At 40.4% G+C, this 21,457-nt stretch overlaps 2 protein-coding genes across 6 annotated transcripts in view; one reads left to right on the forward strand and one right to left on the reverse strand.

The window, feature by feature from the left end:
- Window positions 1–2,417: 2,417 nt before the first annotated feature.
- prxl2c (peroxiredoxin like 2C) lies at window positions 2,418–7,691 on the reverse strand. 3 transcript variants are annotated; one of them, XM_012870001.3, is made up of 6 exons: window positions 7,459–7,691; window positions 7,084–7,152; window positions 6,892–6,945; window positions 4,694–4,799; window positions 4,248–4,382; window positions 2,418–4,166 (listed from the first exon to the last, which is right to left on the reverse strand). In XM_012870001.3, the coding sequence occupies exons 1-6, from the start codon at window positions 7,639–7,641 to the stop codon at window positions 4,036–4,038; spliced, it is 678 nt and encodes a 225-aa protein (XP_012725455.2). In that variant the 5' UTR covers window positions 7,642–7,691; the 3' UTR covers window positions 2,418–4,035. The 3 variants fall into 3 exon arrangements, with proteins under 3 accessions (XP_012725455.2, XP_012725456.2, XP_021175935.2); XM_012870002.3 differs by lacking the exon at window positions 6,892–6,945; XM_021320260.2 differs by lacking the exons at window positions 6,892–6,945; window positions 7,084–7,152.
- A 1,360-nt stretch (window positions 7,692–9,051) lies between these two features.
- fbxl17 (F-box and leucine-rich repeat protein 17) overlaps window positions 9,052–21,457 on the forward strand; it is a 348,909-nt gene continuing 336,503 nt past the window's right edge. The window contains exons 1-6 of one of the 3 annotated variants that reach the window (XM_036143888.1): window positions 9,052–9,385; window positions 12,354–12,879; window positions 14,462–14,851; window positions 14,933–15,055; window positions 16,624–16,881; window positions 16,984–17,115. In XM_036143888.1, coding sequence (XP_035999781.1) covers window positions 12,394–12,879; window positions 14,462–14,851; window positions 14,933–15,055; window positions 16,624–16,881; window positions 16,984–17,115 — 1,389 coding nt within the window. In that variant the 5' untranslated portion in view covers window positions 9,052–9,385; window positions 12,354–12,393. Of the gene's footprint in view, window positions 9,386–12,353; window positions 12,880–14,461; window positions 14,852–14,932; window positions 15,056–16,623; window positions 16,882–16,983; window positions 17,116–21,457 lie in introns of those variants that run through there. The other 2 variants (XM_012869993.3, XM_036143889.1) reach the window with 2 other exon arrangements.

Genomic DNA, 21,457 nt, shown 5'->3' on the forward strand with positions numbered 1-21,457 from the left:
TTTATCAGTAATCTGATCCAATCCAATTCAATCCAATCCGATTGTGCTTGAATTATTTTGCAAGGGAAAAACTCAATGTGCAAAACAGGTGCGACTTTCCCGCAAAAGACTTTGCAGCTGCAACTGCAGCAAAGGTGGTTCAAAAGAACTACTTTGGCAGGGTCCCCTCATACCAATGCACTCCACACATAATCAACATCTATTTTATTGAGTTTCATTTTCCGATAAAAAAAAACAAAAAAGGACATCCCATGGAGGGTGGATAAGGTTAAAAAGAGAATAATAATAATAATAATAATAATAATAATAATAATAATAATAATAATAATAATAAATAAAGGAAAATCCAAAGCAACCCCTCCTAAATCACTGCCATAAACCATGAAAAACGAATTCTGAATTATAAGGCAAAGCCAAAAATAACTGTGTTAATTCAGGTAGATTGCATCGTCAAAGAAATTGCAATAGTTTCAAGAAAGGTCCCCAAATCCTACTAAATTTACTCTCTTCCTGTTGAAGTAAGAATCTGATTTTCTCCAGTTTTAGACAGGACATGATGTCAGCCAGCCATTAAGGGTGAGCAGGTGGAGGGTCGTCCCTCCATCTGTGCAGCTCGTCTGGTTAGGAGAAAGGTAAAAGACGGAATATGCTGTTGGTTTTATTTAGACACACCCCTCCCTCTACGACACCAAACACAGCAGTCATGGGCTCAGGGCTCAATCATACATCAAGCACACGTGACAGTCTGAAAAACTCCTCTCCAATATTTGTTCAAACATGAGCAGAACCAGAACATTTGGATAAGGGACGCCTCAGCATATTTGCACCACACAAAGTACGTGCTGACATCATGGTACACAGTAGATAATTAGAGATATGAGCTCTATGTACCACTTAGAATTGGATTAAACAATGTCTATCACATAAAGAAGTAGAGCTCACACGTCTAAGTTTCGAGGTGCAGGAATCTTCTGAAGTAGGGGAGCCCAGGTCCTCCTTCCCAAGCAGATTTAAGTTTATCTGAGCCAGTATTCCTCAGAACCACTAGACTGCTATAGATAAACGGTATGTGATGTTTTTTTTGTTAAGATTCAAAGAGAGAATATCATCAACAATATTTATGTCTAATAAAACAGAGGAACCAGAGAATTGAGAGGTGATAAAACAGCACATTTGAAGATACCCAAAAAAGTTAGATAGGGGAAGACAGAATTTTTCACTGAGTCGTTAAATGAAGCTACCATGTTAACATATCTTACTAGGCCCTTTCTCTTTAAATACTGAGTCTTGAGACGAGGGTTTGAAAAGTTGATTAGACATTATAGGGCTATAGACAGAAAAACTATTAAAATATTTTAAAAATATTTTAGAAAGATTTATCGAGTGTTTCACAACTGGTTTGTAATTTGTTTTGTTTTGATGGAATCGGGTGTGGGGATCTCAAAGAAAAGCAAGGTGTGGACCATTTCCCACAGCACCTTGACGCCATCTCTAACCAGTCCAGGGAGTCTGATTTGTTGTAATAAAATTAAATAGAATGGTAACGCAAGTTTGCTGCCCAATAATAAAAGCGGAACGTTGGAAGGTGCAATTTATTTAGACGTGGATGTTTTCCCTGCCACAAGCAGGATGAGTTGATGAATTCCAGCTGTGTGAAGAATAATCCAGGAATAAAAACAAGAATGGTCTGAAAAAGATATAAAAATGTAGGTAAGGTGACCAATTTAACTAAATTATTGTGTCCTATAAGGGTTGTGGAAAGCAGTGATCACCAGGAGAGAGATTGCTTTGTCTGGTCCAACAGAGAGACAAAATTCTCTTGATATAGATCCTTATAGCTACTTGTAACTGTAATACCTAAATAGGAAAATTTGGAATTCTCTATGTTAAAAGGCCAGCTGCTGGAGTTCAAAACCTGCGGCAAGGTTTTTATGGGGAAGTTTAATCTATAACGCAATAAATGTGATAAAGTCATTATCTGTCAACAATGTAGAGCTGAATCTCCACTGTCTTGTTTGAGGAATGTCGGGGAAAGCCAAAGTCACAGGGGCGTGATCTCACATGACAATACTATGGTAATAACAGCTATGCACAAAGGGAGGGAGTTTACTGTCAATAAGAAAATCATCAATCATTGAGGATGTATGATGAACATGAGAAAAAAAGAATATTCTCTTTCCCCAGGATGTAAAAACCACCACTCATCGCACAGACCATAATTGTGTGGGATGATCTGCTAGCTATGGTAAAACTGATAGATGATCTATCCAAAATTGAATCCAACCAGCAGTTTAAATCACCTCCTAGTTTTAGGGAGTGTTGATGTCCAGAAGCATTGAGAATAACTTTGAAAAAAAAAATAACTCTGCATCATTTGTGTTTGGGGCATAAATGTTGACAAACACAACTCCACTCCACACTTTTAAGATTTTTATTTGCAAAATCATTTCAAAAACAATGTGTCATTTTTCTGCCATTTCACAATCCAATCATGCACTACCTTGAATTGGTCGAAAACAGATAAAATCACATGAAAGTACACTGGAGTTAGTTGGTTGAAATGTAAGACAAGTTTCTTTTCACAACTAGAAAGAACAGTTCAGTTCTGCTTCTGTTAATAAAAAATCCTAAAGAATTTTTTTTATTTTGGACGCTAACCTGTGATGAAATGCATCACAAGCCCAGAAATACTGCCGTGTAATAAATTGGTCACTCAATATGAGGATAAAGTAACTTTTCTTGTTGCACATCAACAATACAGCATAGTGTGAGAGACCAAAGAGAAAATCTGATCTTATCAAGATTTGCATGTAGTCGTATAAGGAAGTGTCAGCACAAGAAAAAATGGCATGTTCAAAAAGTAAATATTTAGTATATACTGTTCTATCTTTAGGTAGTTTTAACTTATGCAGACTAGTAAAACCGGCTATTTTCTATCTCACTGTCCCAGGCGTTTGGTCCTCTTTCTGAATTTTAAGAATGTGGTTTTAAAACATTTACTTTGAGCTCATTTCTGCAGTTCTAAGTACACCAAAATGACCAAATCCATCCAAACGGCAGGCTTCATCTGGTAAGATTCAGAAACTCATAAAAACCAAAATAAAAAATAAAAAAAACAATTGCAAAGATGTATGACCTTGGAGTTAATTGCTTTATGTATTACTGATTCGTGAAGACTGTGACCAGGTGGGGTGTTTCTTTAAGTTGAGAAGAGGGCTTTGTCATGCATCAAGTAACACGCTGAACACCAACATCTTTCATTAAAGTGGGTCATCAGGGATGTTATTAAAATAAAGCAATAGAGATCAGGCTCACATATGGATGCTTAAGTAGAGATATTGGTCTGAAAATGTCGGAATTAATCTTTGCAAATGGAGAAATCTAAGATTTGTCTCTCATTTGTCTGTGGACACGCGACAAGTGTACCACTCAAATGTAAACAAACATAGAAGTTGGACAACTTTAGCTACGTTAAGCAAAAGAAAATGTCAGTTCCACTGTTCTTTGCGTCTAAATCCTGATAAGATCAGACTAAAAGTGACCCCAGATAAAAAATATCAAACACCGATCACTGAAAAACAGGAAAGTAACACATCGGTTCTAAGGTTTTAGATAAATATCACAAGAACATTTGTTTTTTGGAACTGACATCCATCAGTTTAGCGGAAACAAGTAACTACATTTTCAAGCACATGACTTGAATAAATCTGTTTATCAGTCGATCCGTGTTTAAGTGTCCAGGCAGCATCAAAAACCTGGATAATTAATGATTTTCCAATGCACATAAGGGTCTGGCCTAGTAACCTTTCCCTCAACTAACATTGGATTTCTGCATCCATTTTTTTTACCTTAGCTGACTCAAAATTAGCTCTCATTGTATTGTAAGATGAATTGTGAGCCGAAGTACATCCAAGAGCTGCGCAACAGCTACCTGAAGATTAAAGAAGATTAAAATGGAGCAAATTACTGCATATTATGAAAATGTAGCTATCACTCTTAAAGTAAAGCTGACCTATTGGTGTTTTTTTTATAAGGCTACACATGGATGATCTTTGGCTCATCACTAAAGTCCAGGGTCTGTTGAACTCCAGCTAGCTGAAGAAGCCAGGTGATGGGCATGTGATCCAGACGGTTCATGTCAAAATGACAAAAATGAACACGAGAGCCTGCAGAGAGCAGAAGAGAAAGGGGGAAAATGTAATAAAGGAAGAGATGGTATCAGTGAAGACTCAGAGATGACGCCTTACCTGGACCCACAATCATGGCTCCGCCTTGCTGATGTAAATCACCCTGGAAGTCGAAGGCAGGGCTCGTCATGGCCCTCCATATGCTCTTTATCTGGCCCATAAATAAACCGGACTTCACATGGGGACTGGTCAGTGCTGGGTACACAAAAACAATCCTCAATCCAGATTTCAGTTGTACACAAAGAAAGTACACCCCCTTTCAGATTTTAGGGCCTTATGGGCTGTGAAGGCGTCTGCAGGTTTATGAGCTCTAACCTATTTTTTTCCTGCAAACTTTCCACTCTGGCTTCCTCTATGATTAATAAATCACACGTTACATTTAAATCATTTTTGATCTCTGCAAATACAAGTCTATACAATAAAACCCTGACACTGATGGAGGGTGTACTTTCTTTCTAATCTGATGCTGGCAGTAAAACATTAAACCCTTATATAAATAAATTTACCAGAGTCTGTGAACGTCTCGTCTCTCTTCATCCCCAACTTTTGGTAAATGGATCTTTTCGGGTCCACGTACATTTCATAAGAATACCCCGTCAGCGAGCAGAAAGGCTGGATTAAAGATGGAGAAACACAAAGACAAAGAAGAACTCATCCTATTTAACTCAAGTGGACGTTTTTGAGGCAGTTATGAAAAAAGAAAAAAAAAACCCTGACAATTTTACTTTAGTATCAAACTTGAAAACACGTAAAAGCATTTGAACCTTGAACCTCTTCATATTTTCCACCATAGACTTGAATGTATTTTATTGGGATATTAAATAAACGCAACGTAGAGCTGAATTATGCTGTTTAAGGAAAATGATGCAAGGACTTTAAAATGTTTAAAAAAATACAAATCTAAATATGTTCAGTTGTTTTCTCCCCCTCTAAACGCATGTATTGTGGAACCAGCTTTTCACATGTGGACACTGAAATTGTTGTCCATGTTTCCTCCCGAGGAAGGTAGGCCCGGTCGGCCATTTTGGTTCTATTAGGACTCTGGCGCTGGAAACGATCACAGACACAATATAAATGGATTAAATGGTTTATTGAAGATAGTGAACTGGGCAATGGCTCTTCTGAGTTCCAAGCAGGGTTCTGATTCGGCACTGAGGAGGAGCGGTAAGATGTTGATAGTTTGCAGAGCGAGTAGTTTGATACAGATTAAAAAATGTCATTATGGTAACACGTATTGACAATAAAGATTCTTGATGAGTTAAATAACCTGGAGAGTTCTTCCTGCTGTTGAAGAAGGAGGATGTCCACGAGGAATGTTGAAAATCCAAACTTTGGTCTTGTTGTTTCTCAGATTTAAAACTATTTTCACTCTGATAGGAAACGAGAGATCTCTCCAAACAAAATAGAGCAATTTCAAAGGAGCCACAGTTTTGATAAAAAAAATAGCTTTACATTGTATTTAAAAATAGGACTATTTTGACCCTACTCAATAATAAGTGGGTAACGCCGTAGTACAGCATTTAAACGCTTAATAATTGCTGGTCAGCTTTCTACATCTTCCCACAGGTATTTTGATCATTTATGTTTGGGGCGTAATCTTTGGCTCTGTCCACAGATAAGTCTTGTCTCAGGTTGGGGCTCTCCATAGTGTAAATGTTACTTCCAGTCACAAGAAAAACATGTCGGCAGAATGAAAAAGATTTTAATCCTAAATCTTCAGGAGTGTGAATAATTGTGAGCCCAACTGTATCCGGCTACTCTGTGATTGTGTTGCTGGTTTCCCACCTCTTGTTGTTTTCTATGGTGGCTAAACAAAAACTGATATCACTGTCTTATTATAATTTACCAACTTCTTCCACCTGTTTGCTGTGTCTCTTACACTTCTTGTGGCAAACTGAAAAATTGGATTTTCACCACTTTCTTCTTGGCAATCTTTTATGAAGGCCAGATTAGTGAAGCGCTAATAGTTGTCAATACCGGACAGAGTCTATATTAATATGGAGCTCTTGGTTGGTCCACTGATTATCGCTCTTTTTGCCCGGCCGCTCAGTTTTAGGTGGACGGCCATGTCTTGGTAGGTTTACATCTGGGCCACGCACCTTCCATTTTCAGATGATGAATTCAACAGTGCTGTGTGAGAGACGTTCAAAGCTTGGGATATAATTTCATAACCTAACTCTGCTTTTTTGTGCTACTCTTGATTCCTAACTTGTTTGTTGTATCTCTTGGTCTTTATGGTGTCGTTCTCTCCCAGATGTTCACAGCACAACTGTATTTACGCTGAGAACAAATCACAGACAGGATGCTTTATTGGATTACTTCTGTAAGCAAATAGGTGGCAAAGGATTTTATGCGTAGGGATCATCTTAAAGGGAGCTCAATACAGATGCACACTGTAGATTTTTAACTGAAAAATAAGAAATGCATGAATGATTTTACTTCCATCTTACAGTCATGTGCTACTTTATTTTGGTCTGTTACATAAAATCCCAATAAAATACGTTAGAGTTTGTGGTTATAACAGTCCGTGGAAAGGTTCAAGGGGTGTGAATACTTTTTTCTTTTTACAGGGTGTCATCTATTCACATCTAACATTTATGTAAAGATTCTAAACATAAATATGAGATGTAAATGTCATACATTTCTTGAGCTCTTCTGACAGTCTCACGCAGCATTCGTGTCAGATTTATAGTGTTTTAATTACCTCTATATGCTGATGAGCAGACTGACCTATAACAACCAGTCTAATTCCAGCCTCCTGTAATGACACATACCAAAAACCGGGATTTTAGCTGTGAAACACCTTTGTTGTCATAATCAAACTAAATGTCTGATTTGTGGAGCGGATTACTGGAACTGTCTGATTCCAAGGCACATCCAACATGTCAGGACTCACCTCCAGCGCTCCTCTGGGCACTTTGCTCAAATCATCGACATACTCCTTGCAACTGTAGCACAAGAAATTCTGCATGGATGGACAGGATAAGTGGTGTTTGCAGGCATGTTTCGTCAGAACACAAATGTGAAACTAACAGTGCAACCAGTATACTATTTAGTCCTTTTTCCTATCCTACATGGAGATTTGTTCTTTAATATTTCCTCCACAGCATGAGAGAGACTCTTTGTGAGTGGGTGAAGCAGAGCTGGGGCTCATCTGATGAAATTCCTCAAAACTTTAACAGACTATAAATATTTAATAATCACTATCCAGATTTAGAAGGTGAAAAAAAAAACCTACACAGATGAAACATTAAAACAAAGGACGTCTTACCCGGACAAAAATTATGACCGATTTGCTGTCCTGGTATAAATTCTTGAAATGGAAAGACTCTCCGCGTCGGTCGTAAATCAAACAGTCCTCAACATCTTTCAGGTTAATATCGAGATTTGGGGTCCCAGCTTTACACTTTTCCTTAGAAACCTGTCGGGTAATCGGTGAAACCACTTCAGCCATTTTTCCCCCTGCATGCTGCAGGCTTCCCAGCACAAAGAGCTATTTTGGGAGTTGCCTCTCAGCCTGGAGGAGCAGGGAGCTGGAACTTCACGCCCATAGAAAGAGAGCGTGTGTGTTCCTGTTTATGTTCCCTACTGAGGACCTTTTTAGGCCTAATGGGGGTCGAAAGTTCGGTGTTTTAATGTGGTAGACCACTTTAGGGGTTGGATTTAGAGCTGGTGTGGTGGGAATTAGGCTTTAGTTAAGATTATAACTGGGAATACACTGTTAAAGGTTAGGGTAGGGTAAATGTTGGAGTGAGGAATGAATGCAGTTACTAAAATGAAAGGAATTCAATACAAAGTCCTTATATGGGTGGGAATACAATGGCCTCTGTGTATGTCATTTAAGATGGTTATTTATAATAAAGCATGTGTTACAATGTTGTTGCACGGTTCAATAATATTTCTAATAACTTTACCGGTCTATGGCTGTGACAAGACAAAACAGAAGAGATCAAGGGATATCTTTGCAAGACACCAAATGTGGAAGTGTAACAAGGCACACTGGAGTCCTGGGAACTTGATAAAGCGCTTTACAAGTACAGTCTATTTACTCAGACTCAGACTCAGACATACTTTAAAGATCCCAGGGGGAAATTACTTTTGTTACATGCTCCAGAATACACGCATTGTTTTATATATATATATATGTATGTATGTATGTATGTTTGTATGTATGTATGTATGTATGTATGTGTATATATATATATATATATATATATATATATATATATATATATATATACAACATTCCACATAAGGTAATACCATATCACAATAGTCATATCACTTCACTTGGGAATCCCAGGGAAGTGATGGTGACTTGTGCAAAGAACAATGCAGAGAATGCATAATTACCTATTTCGGCGTATCAACAAAAGATTTTGGTGTTATGTTCTTCCACCCTTCTTTATTTAGATTTGCAGGATCATACAATAAAATGATGCTAATACTAATAATTAATAACCAACCCTATCACAACAGTTTGTATGCACAAAGTTTATATATACATAAAAACATACAAACAACTCCCAATAAAAATAGTTTACACATAAAAATATACAAGCACCTATGAAATTATTATTATTATTAAATATTGATAATAATACTTATTATTATTATAATAAATCTATTTTCTCGGTAGGTCTATGCTCTTATCTAATCTGTCACACTCCTCAGTACCTTTTACAACACAACAAAAATGTGTCTTTCAATCTTTGTTTTGCACTAAGAGTATTGTCTATCAGCAATTTATCCAGTATAACTGTTAATGTAAATTTACCTTTATATTTTTAGGAGCTAGGCGGCAGGGAACTTTATCCACATGAGACTTTCCAAATCGCCCTCGTCGGCTACCGTCGCTCTGCCCTCTCGGTGCGGAAGTGTTGTCCTGCAGAGCAGCAGCAGCAGCAGAGGCAGAGCTGCAAACTGTTTGCATAAACACCTCGGCGGGTCACCGGCAGCCTCTCCGGCCTCTCCGTCCTCACCGTCGGGGCTGTCAGCGCTCACTTTGGCCGCGGATCGCCGCGGTATTATGCGGGCACCGTCCGGCGGAGTGTGCTGAGAGCTACAGCTAAGTTAGCATCTGATGATGAAGATGGAGCTGCTTAGCCTGCTAGAAAGCTCATAGCTTCTGCCCATTTTTCCTGTAAATGAGGGCGAAAGCTTGAGCTGAGCTGGACTTGAGCCTGCAGAGAGTTCAGGTAAGTCAGAGCCTCGGGGTTCCTACCTGCTGTGTTTGTGTTCATGCTAGTCCTGTAGCCACCTGTTCACTGTTTACATCTTTGTGATTGCATTCGGCTGCAGCCAGACACAGGTCCAGTTTCACCGTCAACAAGCTCAACTTTACCGTGACAAGAACAGACCCGGAATTAATCAGACATTAGAAATAAAAGTAACTTCTGCTGCCACGCTGTTATTGAAGACGCATGACTGGAAAAAAGGATACCGCCCCTTTATTTCTGACCATAAAGAAGTACGACTCTTAAATTATCATTGGTTTGACTTACTAGAATAAAACGTTTGCTGTAGACTCTAATAATGTTCCTTTTTTATGGCTTTGGCAATCATGCAGCAGATCTGTAACAGTTTCTTTACTTCAATTGGCACACACTCATATATGCAACTCATAATAAATAAGATGATTATCAAAAAATTTCAATTATTAAAATGTTTCAGTAAATTCTTTCAAACAAATTAATTAATTTATTTGAATATGTACGATTATTAATGATTATTTTACACATTAATAACTAAAGTTAAACACATAAATTCATTATTCACACTGCTAAATATATTTAAACCACATGTAACATGTTAATTCTGAATAGCTAATAAATAAGTTAGTTTGGGTTAATTGAACTAGTTAATCCTCACTGGCTTAGGGCTTCCGCGCTGCTGCGTTGTAAGCCAACATCACTGTTGTGTTGTCGCAAGATTTGTGGAAATAGTAAACCAACCGACTAGCTGCACTGCACTCAAATCATTCTGGAAACTGAAGTTGTTTTGGACTCAAATGGCCCGATTGTAACGAGACCTGTAGGAAAAACCCCCAATTTCACTCATAAAAAGTGTATAATTTTAAAATGAAAAAAAAAAAATGTCAGAGAGCCTGACAGCAGTTTTCAAAACATAATTTTAATGCTCTTTAAGAAATTTAAGGAGAATGAAAGGGATGGTGCTTTGCACAGTTCTGAATATTAAGGTTTAAGCATATTGCACAAGATTTACTGCAGGCTTTACATGATGTTACACTACTGTGAACGCATACTTCTCTGGCACACTCTTAACTATCAGGAAGGTCTTATTGTACAGTGGTGAATATCAGGTTTAAGAACATTGCACACGATTCTCCACAAGCTGAATGTATCATCAAAGAATCTTCAAGTGACTGATTCATCCGAACCCAATGGATCGCGTTAAGGTGGGACTGACTTTTGGAACTCGGTGGGAGCGCTATCAGATCACAAAGACTATCTTGATCTTAAAAAGAAAAAAGAAACCCTGTACATATTGTTCACAATGTTATTAATGGCACCTGTTGCTTATTGTTTGTTGTGTGTGTCCTAAGCCAGAGTATGTCCTGGAAATATTTCACAGTGGTGTAGGGCTGAACGAGTTTGGAAAAGAATCTAATTGCGATTTTTCTGTCATAATATTGCGATTTAATGCTATTATTTTTTTCAGTTTAATTTATCATGTCTTTTTAAAAATATACAAACAACAAATCAATCTGTTTCATTGCTGCGCAGATTAGGTGCTAAAAGAGCCACAGCGTCTAGACTCGGAGCAGAAATGATTGCGTTCTGCCTACGATATTTTTCAACCAAAGTTGCGATTTGATTTTGACTTTTCTCTGCATTAACCACAAGCAACGAATGGCCTCTAGATAAAGATGTTTGTAAACAACGACTATTTAAAACAAGAACTTTTATTGTTTTTATTAATCAGAATATTATTCAAGAGAACAGCTTTTAATTGATTTGGACGTCAATCCTTGTTGAACATAAAGTGCAAAGTGCAACTAACAAGCAAGTCTGTGTATTAAACTGATTGACCAGAACTTAATGCTATGGTGAGATTGCTGAAAGCTTCTGGTAAAACAGTATGATTATATAAACTCTAAAACAAGTAATAAAATTAGATTATCTCACTGCTGCAACTGTCTTCCCTTCCATGTGGAGGCAAACCCACTTTAAACATATTACCAACACCTAAAGGGCACGTCTAATTCATTAATTGTTACATAGCCAAAAATTGCAGACCTCTGCGATTTCAAAATTGCGTTTTTTAAAATTGCAATAATATTGCAAATGCAATTAAATATGTAGCCCTACCGTGGTGACAATAAAACATCTTGATTCTTATCGCAAAGAAGTTAAATGACCAAGATTCACATTATTGGCAACATAAATGAGCATAATTGCAATGCAATCTGCAGATTCTCTGAATTCATTCACCATAACAGGTAATGATTATAGTAGCTGATATTATGCTTAAAAAAGGAGTTTAGATTAAATGATTGGTTAAATAAATGGAAAAAAAAATCTCTTTAGCTAAGGTGTCTCTTTTCTCAGGGTCTGAATTGGCTTCATTTGCAAAGTTTGGGACACAAACACACAATTGACCATAATTCCACTTTGTTTTCAATGAAGACATTTTAATTATAGACTTATAAAAAGGGAAATAACAGCTTGCATAAATAAAATAAAAAAATAAAAAAATTAAATGTTCTCTGGAGGGACAGGCTGCAGGAAGACGGCGTCTCTGTGGCGGCTGGTCTTTGGGAAAAGCCCTCCGAAGGTGACGGCCTAAAACCTGTTGTGAGCAGGATGCTTTGGGTCTGCAGAGACGTCAGCTGCCCTTATCCTGACTCAGCGAGGGTGATGGAGGGAAGGTGGATGGCGTTAAAGGCCACTAACCGAACCCAGGCCTAGATCCCTGAGGGGCAGGATGGGTTGGGGATGGAAGGAGGAGGGAACCTCACACAGCTCCAGAGACCTGTTAAAGGTAGAGGCCAGTAGGTCCTGGAGCTTTTCCTGGTCCTCTGATGCACGGAGAAGCTTTTTACATCCTCAGAGATCTCATGTTCAGGCAGGGGGTCTGAGGAGGCCAACTTGTGTTTTAGACTTCCGCCACAGCTCCTCTTTTGTGCTTTTCTTTCTATAACAGATGTGTGTCTGATCTGTAGGAGCTTCCTTGAGTCATCTATATGGGCCATCTTCTCTCAAAAAATGGTCTACGCCTGAAGAAGAGGACGCGCAAAGTACATCACAGGAAGAAGAAGAGGAACTGCTTCCTTCAGGGGCCTTGCATGCTCTGCTTCATCGTCCACAACAGCAGCAGCAGCAGCGGCCTCGACGACGACGGCGACCGGCTGGAGGACGGCGTCAACGGGTGCCGCCACAACAGCGTCGCTGGGATCAGCGTGCCGGGCGTCGGCGAAGTCGGCATCGGAGCGGCGGCCGCCTCCAAGCTAGCCGAGCGCTACGCGGCCCTCGCGTCCCCGGAGGACCGCTCCAAGTTCCTGCTGTCGCAGAGGGAGCTCGCCGTTTGGGAGGGCCAGGGGAGGAGCCTTCTGTCGGCCGTCCCCGCCAAACTGATCCCCCCGCCGGTGCTTTTCCGGACGGCCGGCGTGTCTGTGACGGTGCCCGTACCCGTGCCTGTGCCCGGCGGCGCCAGCGAATACACAGAGATGGTAAGGCATCGGCACTGAACTCTGGAGCTGGAGAGGATTCGGAATGGTGCCTTACAAAAATATTCATACGCACCGAACCTTGTCAGGTTTTCACCACAACGCAGCCACGCGGTTTTTATGACGTTTAAACTTTTTCCTTCTTCGTTCAATGATGCGCTACGTTGTGCTATTCTACCAAAATACTTTGGGTCTGGTGGCTGCATTGTGACAAAATCTGGAAAAGTTGAAGCTGCATGAATACTTTGGTAAGGACCTGTAACTAAAAGCGTTTTAAAATAATATGTAACAACGACAACAACAAAAAAAAAAACAGACCGATTTGAAGTGTTACAGAAGTAGGGCGACTGTGGCTTGATGGGTTGAGTAGTCGTCTGGTAATCAGAAGGTTGTGGGTTCGATTCCAGCTTCCCCTTGCCACATGTCGATGTGCCCCTGGGCAAGGCACTTAAAGGCATACTATGCAACATTTTTCAGTTTATTAATGTGTTCCATACCGTTTTGGATGATTAAAGGAGTCATTTCAGGTCGAACAAAGGTTTTCTCGGCCGCCCTGGTGGTCTGTGGGGGAAATACCGCACTTGCAATTGCAAGAGCCCTCGGCCCGCACCCACAGGCTCAGAAGTCTCGTGCAAGACCGCGAGAGTCGGCCTTGGTTTACGGCGAGAACTCCATGTGTTTTTGCCCTGCCATTCACTATATGCACGCGTGAAAGCAACAACAAAGAACCGCGTGTTAACGTCAAATAAACATGCAAGCATATCGAGTTTTTTCTTCTTCTTCTTATTATTATTATTTAAAAAAAAAAAAAAAAAAAAAATATATATATATATATATATATATATATATATATATATATATATATATATATATATATATATATATATATATATATATATATATATATATATATATTTTTTTTTTTTTAATTTTTTTTTGAATGTTGGCGAGGCGGTAGCGTGAGTTTGGCGCTGCGGGAAACCCTGATGTTCATACTTTCACTGTGTTAGTCATTGTCTGTACTGCCGTTTTTTCCACTTTTCGTTGCGTTCGCCTGTCTGCTAAGCTCAAAACAACCGCGCCTGGCTTGACGGAGAAACCAGAACAGCAGAGCATCTTTACGACAGTGCACTTTTACTTTCACCCTCTGGGGGGAGCCTCGCTGGAAAATCAACCCCGGTTGCATAGTATACCTTTAACCCCAAATTGCCTACTGAGCTGCGTCTCGGTGTATGGGGAGTGTAGGCCTAGTGGTTAGAGCAGCACGCTTGCACTCAGAGAAGGATGCAAGTACCTGGTTTGATCCCCAGCGCCTGCACTCTGGGTCCCTGAGCAAGACCCTTTAACCCCAGAACGCCTTCCAGGTGCCGCACATGGCAGCCCACTGCTCCCCTAGGGTGATGGGTTAAATGCAGAGAACACATTTTGTTGTAATGTATGTTTCAATGTATGTTTCAATGACAATAAACATGATATTACTATTACTAAGTATTGCATTAGAGATGCAGACGTCTGCTGAACTAGGATGCATGATCTGCCGTCTAAGACGAGCACCTGATCGGGCCGCGTGTCTCTCTGAATGCAGGTGTGCAAGAGGAAGTGCTCAGAGGTGCAGAGGTGCACGCCGTGCAAGCAGCCGCGCTGTGCCTTTGCCGCTCCCGACGGGGGGCTGGAGCATGGGGGAGTGGGAGGAGGCGGAGGAGGAGGAGGAGGTGCAGGGGACGCTGCTTCGAACTCTGAGACCGGCCACAGCCACCTTCCCATCTGCCCCATTCCCTCGTCTTCATCCACCTCTGCTTCCTCTTCCTCCTCCCCGGGCGACGGCTGCTGTGGGTTGGCTCTCTACGCCGAAGCGGCCAACAGTTCAGACTCGTCGCCGTGCTGCCTGCATCACTTTGACGACTGCCAGGCGAGGAGCGCCGATGCTGCCGAACACCTAAGTATCAACCACCTGCCTTCCTCCATCCTCCTAAAGGTCAGAGAGCGAGACGCAGCTGTTTTTGACGCGCGTCTAGCATTGCAGGCCTTAAACGTTTGTGTCCTTTGTTCCTCACAGGTGCTGTCTCACCTGACAGTGAAGGAGCGTTGTCTTTGTGCCTCTCTGGTTTGTAAGTATTGGAGGGATCTCTGCTTGGACTTTCAATTCTGGAAGCAAATCGACCTCAGTGGCTTGCAACAAGTAAGAGACTGCTCCTCCGTCATTAGTTTGACCTGTTTTTTCATGGAGGATATTTTTGCTCGGGATCATGGGTGTCCAAAGGTTTCGTCATTTGGGACAAAACTGTCAAGTCAGAATGCTGGTGAAGATTCTCAATCATCCAGGTCATGGTCATTCCCAAAAAAAAGTAAAAAAACAAAGCAACTGGACTTGTTTTTCGTAGTTGAAGACGTTTCGCTTCCTCTCCAGGAAGCTTTCTCAATTCAAAAAAAGGATTACTCCAGACTTTCTTAATTGAGAAAGCTTCCTGGAGAGGAGGCGAAACGTCTTCAACTACGAAAAACAAGTCCAGTTGCTTTGTTTTTTTACTTTTTTTGGAATGTCAAGTCAGAAGTTCTCGAGGGCCAAAAATTACGATTTCCCAACACTAAAATTACCAAACAAATATGTCTGGATTTTTGTTAACCTGCTCCAAAAAATATGAGGGTGCTCTTTCTGTAGGAAAAGGATGTTGTACATCATTGTACATCCGAAACCTAAAATGGGCTTTGGCACATTTTCCTGTATTTACAGACGGTCCTCCAGTTTGCTAATTCTTTTGTGCTTGATTGAAAACAATTTAAATCATTTTTCTCTATTCTCTGCAATAAGAACAGCCTTTGGGTCGGTTCTTTTGAAAACGCTCGCTGTATTTAGCCAATTTTAATAAAGGTATTCTACCTGAGTGAAGTTGGCCCCCCCACCCTCTTCAAATCAGACAAAATTGGTGCCAAACGTTTGTGCTGGTTTGTGCAGCAAACATTTTCGTCTGTGCCGCTATCATTTTAAAGATATAAACAAATGTTTTTAGAGGTAATCAAAGGTCAACCAGCCCCCCCGCACCTTCTTCAAATCAAATGAAATTGGTGTCAATTGGTGTCGATCAACAAACGAAAACTTTTGCTGCACAAACCAGCACAAACGTTTGACACCAATTTTGATTTGATGAAGGTGTGTGTGTGTGTGGGGGGGGGGTGGCTTGTTGACCTTTTGACCTTTACCTTTTCATTAATATCTTCAAAACCAAAGCAGCACAAATGAACATTTTTGCTGCACAAACCAGCACAAAAGGAGTCGAGTTGATTGACACCAATTTCGTCTGATTTGAAGAAGGTGGGGGGGCTGGTTGACCTTTGGTGACCTCTAAAAACATTTGTTTATATCTTTAAAATGATAGCGGCACAAACGGAAATTTTTGCTGCACAAACCAGCACAAACATAGCACAAACGTTTGGCACCAATTTTGTCTGATTTGAAGAGGGTGGGGGGGGGGGGGGGGGGGGGGGCAACTTCACTCAGGTATGGATTCTAAGCAGATTTTGGTGCCTGCAAAGTCTGCATATGAGTAAAAGTAATAATTAAAAAAAACGTACGGTGATTTAAAGATGAATACTTTTTTTTGTACCTAACATTTTCTGTTTTAAGAAGGTTTTACCTTGTCTGTAATAATAAGTCTCCAATCTGCATCAGCTGACTGTGCTGTTGGGCCAAATCATTCTTGAATCTAACAGGGTCTTCTTGCTTTCTCCCGTTGTTGTTGTTTTTTTCAGGTCAACGATGATCTCCTTGTGAAAATAGCTTCTCGCAGGCAGAATGTGACGGAGATCAACATCTCGGATTGCAGGGGGGTTCATGATTACGGCGTGTCCTCCCTGGCCTCCCACTGTCCGGGCCTGCAGAAATACACAGCGTACAGGTGCAAGCAGCTGGGCGACATCTCAGTGACGGCGTTGGCGACACACTGCCCTCTGCTGGTCAAGGTGCACGTGGGAAACCAGGACAAACTAACAGACGTGGCACTGAAGAAGGTAAGCTTTGCTGAACTGGTTGGCTCTTTAGAAGTCGTCAAATATTTTGTTTTGCTTATTCATTTCTCTCTTTTTTTAAAAAAAAATTAAATGTGCCTTCAGTTGGGAGCGAACTGCAGAGAGTTGAGGGATATCCACTTGGGTCAGTGCTACGGGATCAGCGATGAAGGCATGATGGCGCTGGCTCGAGGATGTCCAAAACTGCAGCGGCTGTACTTGCAAGAGAACAAAATGGTCAGTTCGGCTTTTTTAACGTCACACCGGGTATTTCTTCCTTCTTTCTCTTGCCGTGCGTCGTCCCTTCACACGAGGCCGTTTGGTCCTACTCCGTCTTTTTTGTCACATAGAAGCTGTTTTTTTATTGATACATGCTCAGAAAAGCACCGTGACCCTTGGCAGGGAGCACATTTTCCACTTTCAGCTTTCAAACAACAGCTTAGAGGTTTTTCAGGCAACTGCTTCATGGGTGCATTGATCTGTTTGTGTCTGGTTCAGATGTCCATCATACCTCCACATTCTGTTGTTGGTGAACCTTTGACCTTACGCTATCTTTGGAAGACACACACACAATTTGTGGCAGCGACACTGAATTAGGGAAATAAGATCCGGTGCAACAAACTGCATCATAAAAGCAGCATTAGGCTATAAATCAAAACCCCAAGCTTTGAACCTCTCATAGATAGGGCAGGGCGATGTGGACTTTAAATTTTATCACGATATATTGTGATAACAATGAAACTGATGGTAAAAGACTATTTACAGCTACTTGGTGTCTTTTGCAGGTAACTGTGTGGCTGTGACTGCATGTCAATTACAGCCCAATAAGCCTCACCCTAACCCAAACATTTAAAAATGTGACATATATTAAAACAACATTCCAAATATGTTACATAAAGAAGTGCAAATGTTCTTACCTAACTGCAGTTAATTATATTTCTGAATTTAGTGATTTTTATTTATGCTCTCAATAAACCAACAGTGGAGAAAATAGCCAAAATAACAATACTGGACGTTTTGGGGGTTTTCAGACACCACTGGTTGGAATTTATCGTTGTCAAGATAAATCCAAATTCTTATCATAATAAGAAAGTTCACAGGATAACGATAAAACAATACAATAAAGGCCCAGCCCTACTCATAGAGCTCTGGTCAATCCATTATCTGAAAATGGAAAGAGTATGGCACAGCTGTCTACCTGCCAAGACCCTCCACCTAAACTGACAGGCCAGTGAAGCAGAGCGTCTTTCAGAGCAGCAGGCAAGAGACCCCGTTACCTTTGGAGGAGCTGCAGGAGAACCCTTACCCGGACACCCAGTCTCGTCCTGGTGGACCCGAACGTGTGAAGAAAATAAAGTTAGGATCATCAAGTCGTAAATTCAGAGCCAGTCTAAGCAACTGAAATTTATTTGCAAACCGTAATAAAATAAAACAATATGAAGGAATAATCTTAGGGTTGACCCTGGGTAGAATAAAAAAAAGTTACCATAACCGCACCTTACTACAGCGAAACTAACAAAAACAGGAGAAAAGTAGCTCAGAAAACAGCGACTCATCCCCACAGCTTCAGTTCTTTGTATACAAATGTGTCACAGCTCCTCGTAATGCTCACAAAAGGATTCACGCAGGGAACGAACCAATGATGATCACTCATTTTGAAAAGGGAACACAATGCTACTGTCAAAGGCCGTAGTCGGTAAAATATGAGCCTGGGCCATTTTAAAGAGCCAGATATTTTGGTGTAAACCAGCAACTCCTCATGAGGCCCACAGCTAAAGTGTTGAAAGTTTAAAGTTTGCAACAAGCCAAGAAGGGAAGACGGCAAACGTGCGAAAGAAGCTGGTCACATCAGATGCAAAGCTGCATGATTGGCTGAAAACTAAAACCGCACACCCCCCTGAAAACAAAACCCTTTCCACTCTGAGACATGGTGGTGGCAGCATCATGCTGCGGGGGACGCTTTACCAGGGAAGCTGGCCAGGGTTGATGGGAGTTTGGATGGACCGAAATACAGGGCAGTCCTGGAGAATCACCCGTTTGAGGCTGCAAAACACCGGAGACTGTTGATGTGGTTCACCTTTTAGCAACCGTGAAGTAAAGACAGACCACGATTGGCCTAGTCAAAGTCTCAACCAAAATCCAGTTGAGAATTCGTAGCAAGATGTCAAATTCGCTGTTCTCAGATGCTGTCCATCCAATCTGACTGAGCCTGATTCATCCTTTAAGAAAGAATGAGTGACAACTTTAGTCTCTAGATGTGCAAAACTGACAGAGGCTTCTACGGCTGGATATCGATTCAAATTTCAAGAATCTGTTAGATTCCCATTCTCAAGATTTAGAATAGATTCTTTTTGATCCGGTCTCAAATTGGATTGCTTGTAATAAAAAACGTTTTTTAGCCGTTACCTGAATTACATGACTGTGTAGTTGTGCAACACATTGATACTAGTATTATATAAACATTCAACAGTAAATTAATAGATAATTGTAGTTAATGAAGGCTGTAAGGACCAAACCCTCGCCCTGAATGTTGACACAGTTGTTTTCACAAACATGCTGTGGGGCAGAAAACACAAACCGATTCAGGGTAGAGAATGGAGGAAACCAGAGATATCTACAGCTGCTATTTGGACACTAACCTGGTGCATTATAAAAAATATGACATTAAAAATTCACCAACCAGAGTGAAGTGTGAGATGGCTCCCACATTTAAGTTCACAGTGGAACATGCATTAAAAAAAAAAGGATCCTTGGTTATAGGAATTGATCTTTAGGAATTAATATGAGCGATTCAGATTTGGAAAATCTATTTTTTTACCACAGCCCTAGAGGCCACATTATGCAGATGTTATTTGTTAAGACAATTGACATCCATGTATCACTTTTCTTCCATAATTCTGCACTACTTTGTGTTGGTCTGCTCAGTAAAATCCTAATAAAATGCAATGAGCTAGGTGGATGTAACATAACAAAATGTTAAAAAAATTCAAGGAGTATGAAAACCACAGTAATCAGAAACAAGGTGCCACGTGTTAATACTTGTAATTTCGCTGCCTGCACCCAACCTCCACCAGATGGCGCTGTTTTCTGTAAGCAGCTGGCAGCTCGTTGTCCTTAATGAACCCCATATGGCTGTTTTAAAGCTCTTCAGTATATTTCTTTCTCTTTCATATCACCACCTTCTGAGACATCTCCGTGTTTGCTGTCTGATATTGGACTCTGAAACAGATGCAAAACCTTTTTTTTTTTTTTTTTTTTTTTTTTTATATCCTCACAACAATCTAAATTGTCCATTTCCCACCCTCATTATGTGGGTCTTCTTTTGTTTCACGAATGGATTCCCCCCACGCCTCCCGCGAATGTTTCTTTAGAGTCCATGAGTAATCGTGACCTTGATGAATTAGTCCACTTGAAATTGTTAGGAATAGCTCGGTTTTTTTAAAACCCCATTCATCAGCTTAATAGCAAATGAAATTAGCGATTAAAGCCAGGTGAGAGATTAATATTGCTGCTCGTAACATTTCAGCAGAGGCGTATTGATTTCAGATGGCGATATTTAAGATGTGCAAGGGTTGCAGTTATTTAGCTTCCCGTCATTAGGGCAGAGAGAAATGGGCCATATAGCTTATATGGGAATTATGTCCAGGAAAGTGCTTGTATGGCCTACAAATGACACTAAATTGCCGGGCGTTAAGAAGACGGAGAAGCCTCTTATTCTCTCCAGCAGCTTGGAAAGAGAACCTACGGTTTTCCTGTGAAACCGCTGATTTTTCTGCTTTGCGTGCAAGCTGGTTGTAATTGTTCTCGAAATGAGCGCGGGTCCTGTGAGATCCACCAATATGAGAGGATATTTATTGTTTCGTTCGTGTGATTTCGACATCAAAAGAAATGGCAAAGATGCGAATCTGATTTTTGTTTTTCACACTGAAGGAGAGCTTCTTTAAAAAGATTTTCAGCCACCTGGAAAGACTTGATATCATGTTATCGGATAGGTCTGAAGCCACCTTAAGATGATTCTTTCTTGTCCTGCATGTCCTGTTGTCTGTTTATTCAAATCAGTCACAGATGAAGATGAGATATTCACTCACTTTGATCTAAAATGCTATAATTGAACCCCTTTAGGATGTTTCCGTGGGGTCTTTTATTTGCCCTCTCATCTTTTTCTTTGTCATGTTGCACACCCACATACATTTGATCTCTCTACCCTTCTCTCCTTTCCAACATGTTTGTGCTTTTTTATGTATTCTGCAGACTTGTTTTTCTCTGTCTTAAGAGCATATCAAGCTTTGTGGCTTTTTAAAGGAAGAGTGCGATACTTTATCTCCCTGAGTAGGCTGGGCTCACTTTCAAAGGAAAGTTCAAACGCTGTCGGCATCAATGGGTGTTTCTGCTTTTTCTGTCTCCTGTGGGATTCCTCAAGGATGCATGTTAGGCCCATTGTTAATTGATTTGTTTTTCTGCCTCTTTATTTGTGTGCATATTTTTTTTTTTTTTTTTAGAAAACTAAAAAGCAAATTAATGTGTGAAATCAAGTTTTTTTTCTTGTTTCTCCAGTTTTGCATTTTGGAGATCAGATGTC

This window comes from Fundulus heteroclitus, chromosome 12 (assembly GCF_011125445.2).
Source record: "Fundulus heteroclitus isolate FHET01 chromosome 12, MU-UCD_Fhet_4.1, whole genome shotgun sequence".
NCBI lineage: Eukaryota > Metazoa > Chordata > Actinopteri > Cyprinodontiformes > Fundulidae > Fundulus > Fundulus heteroclitus.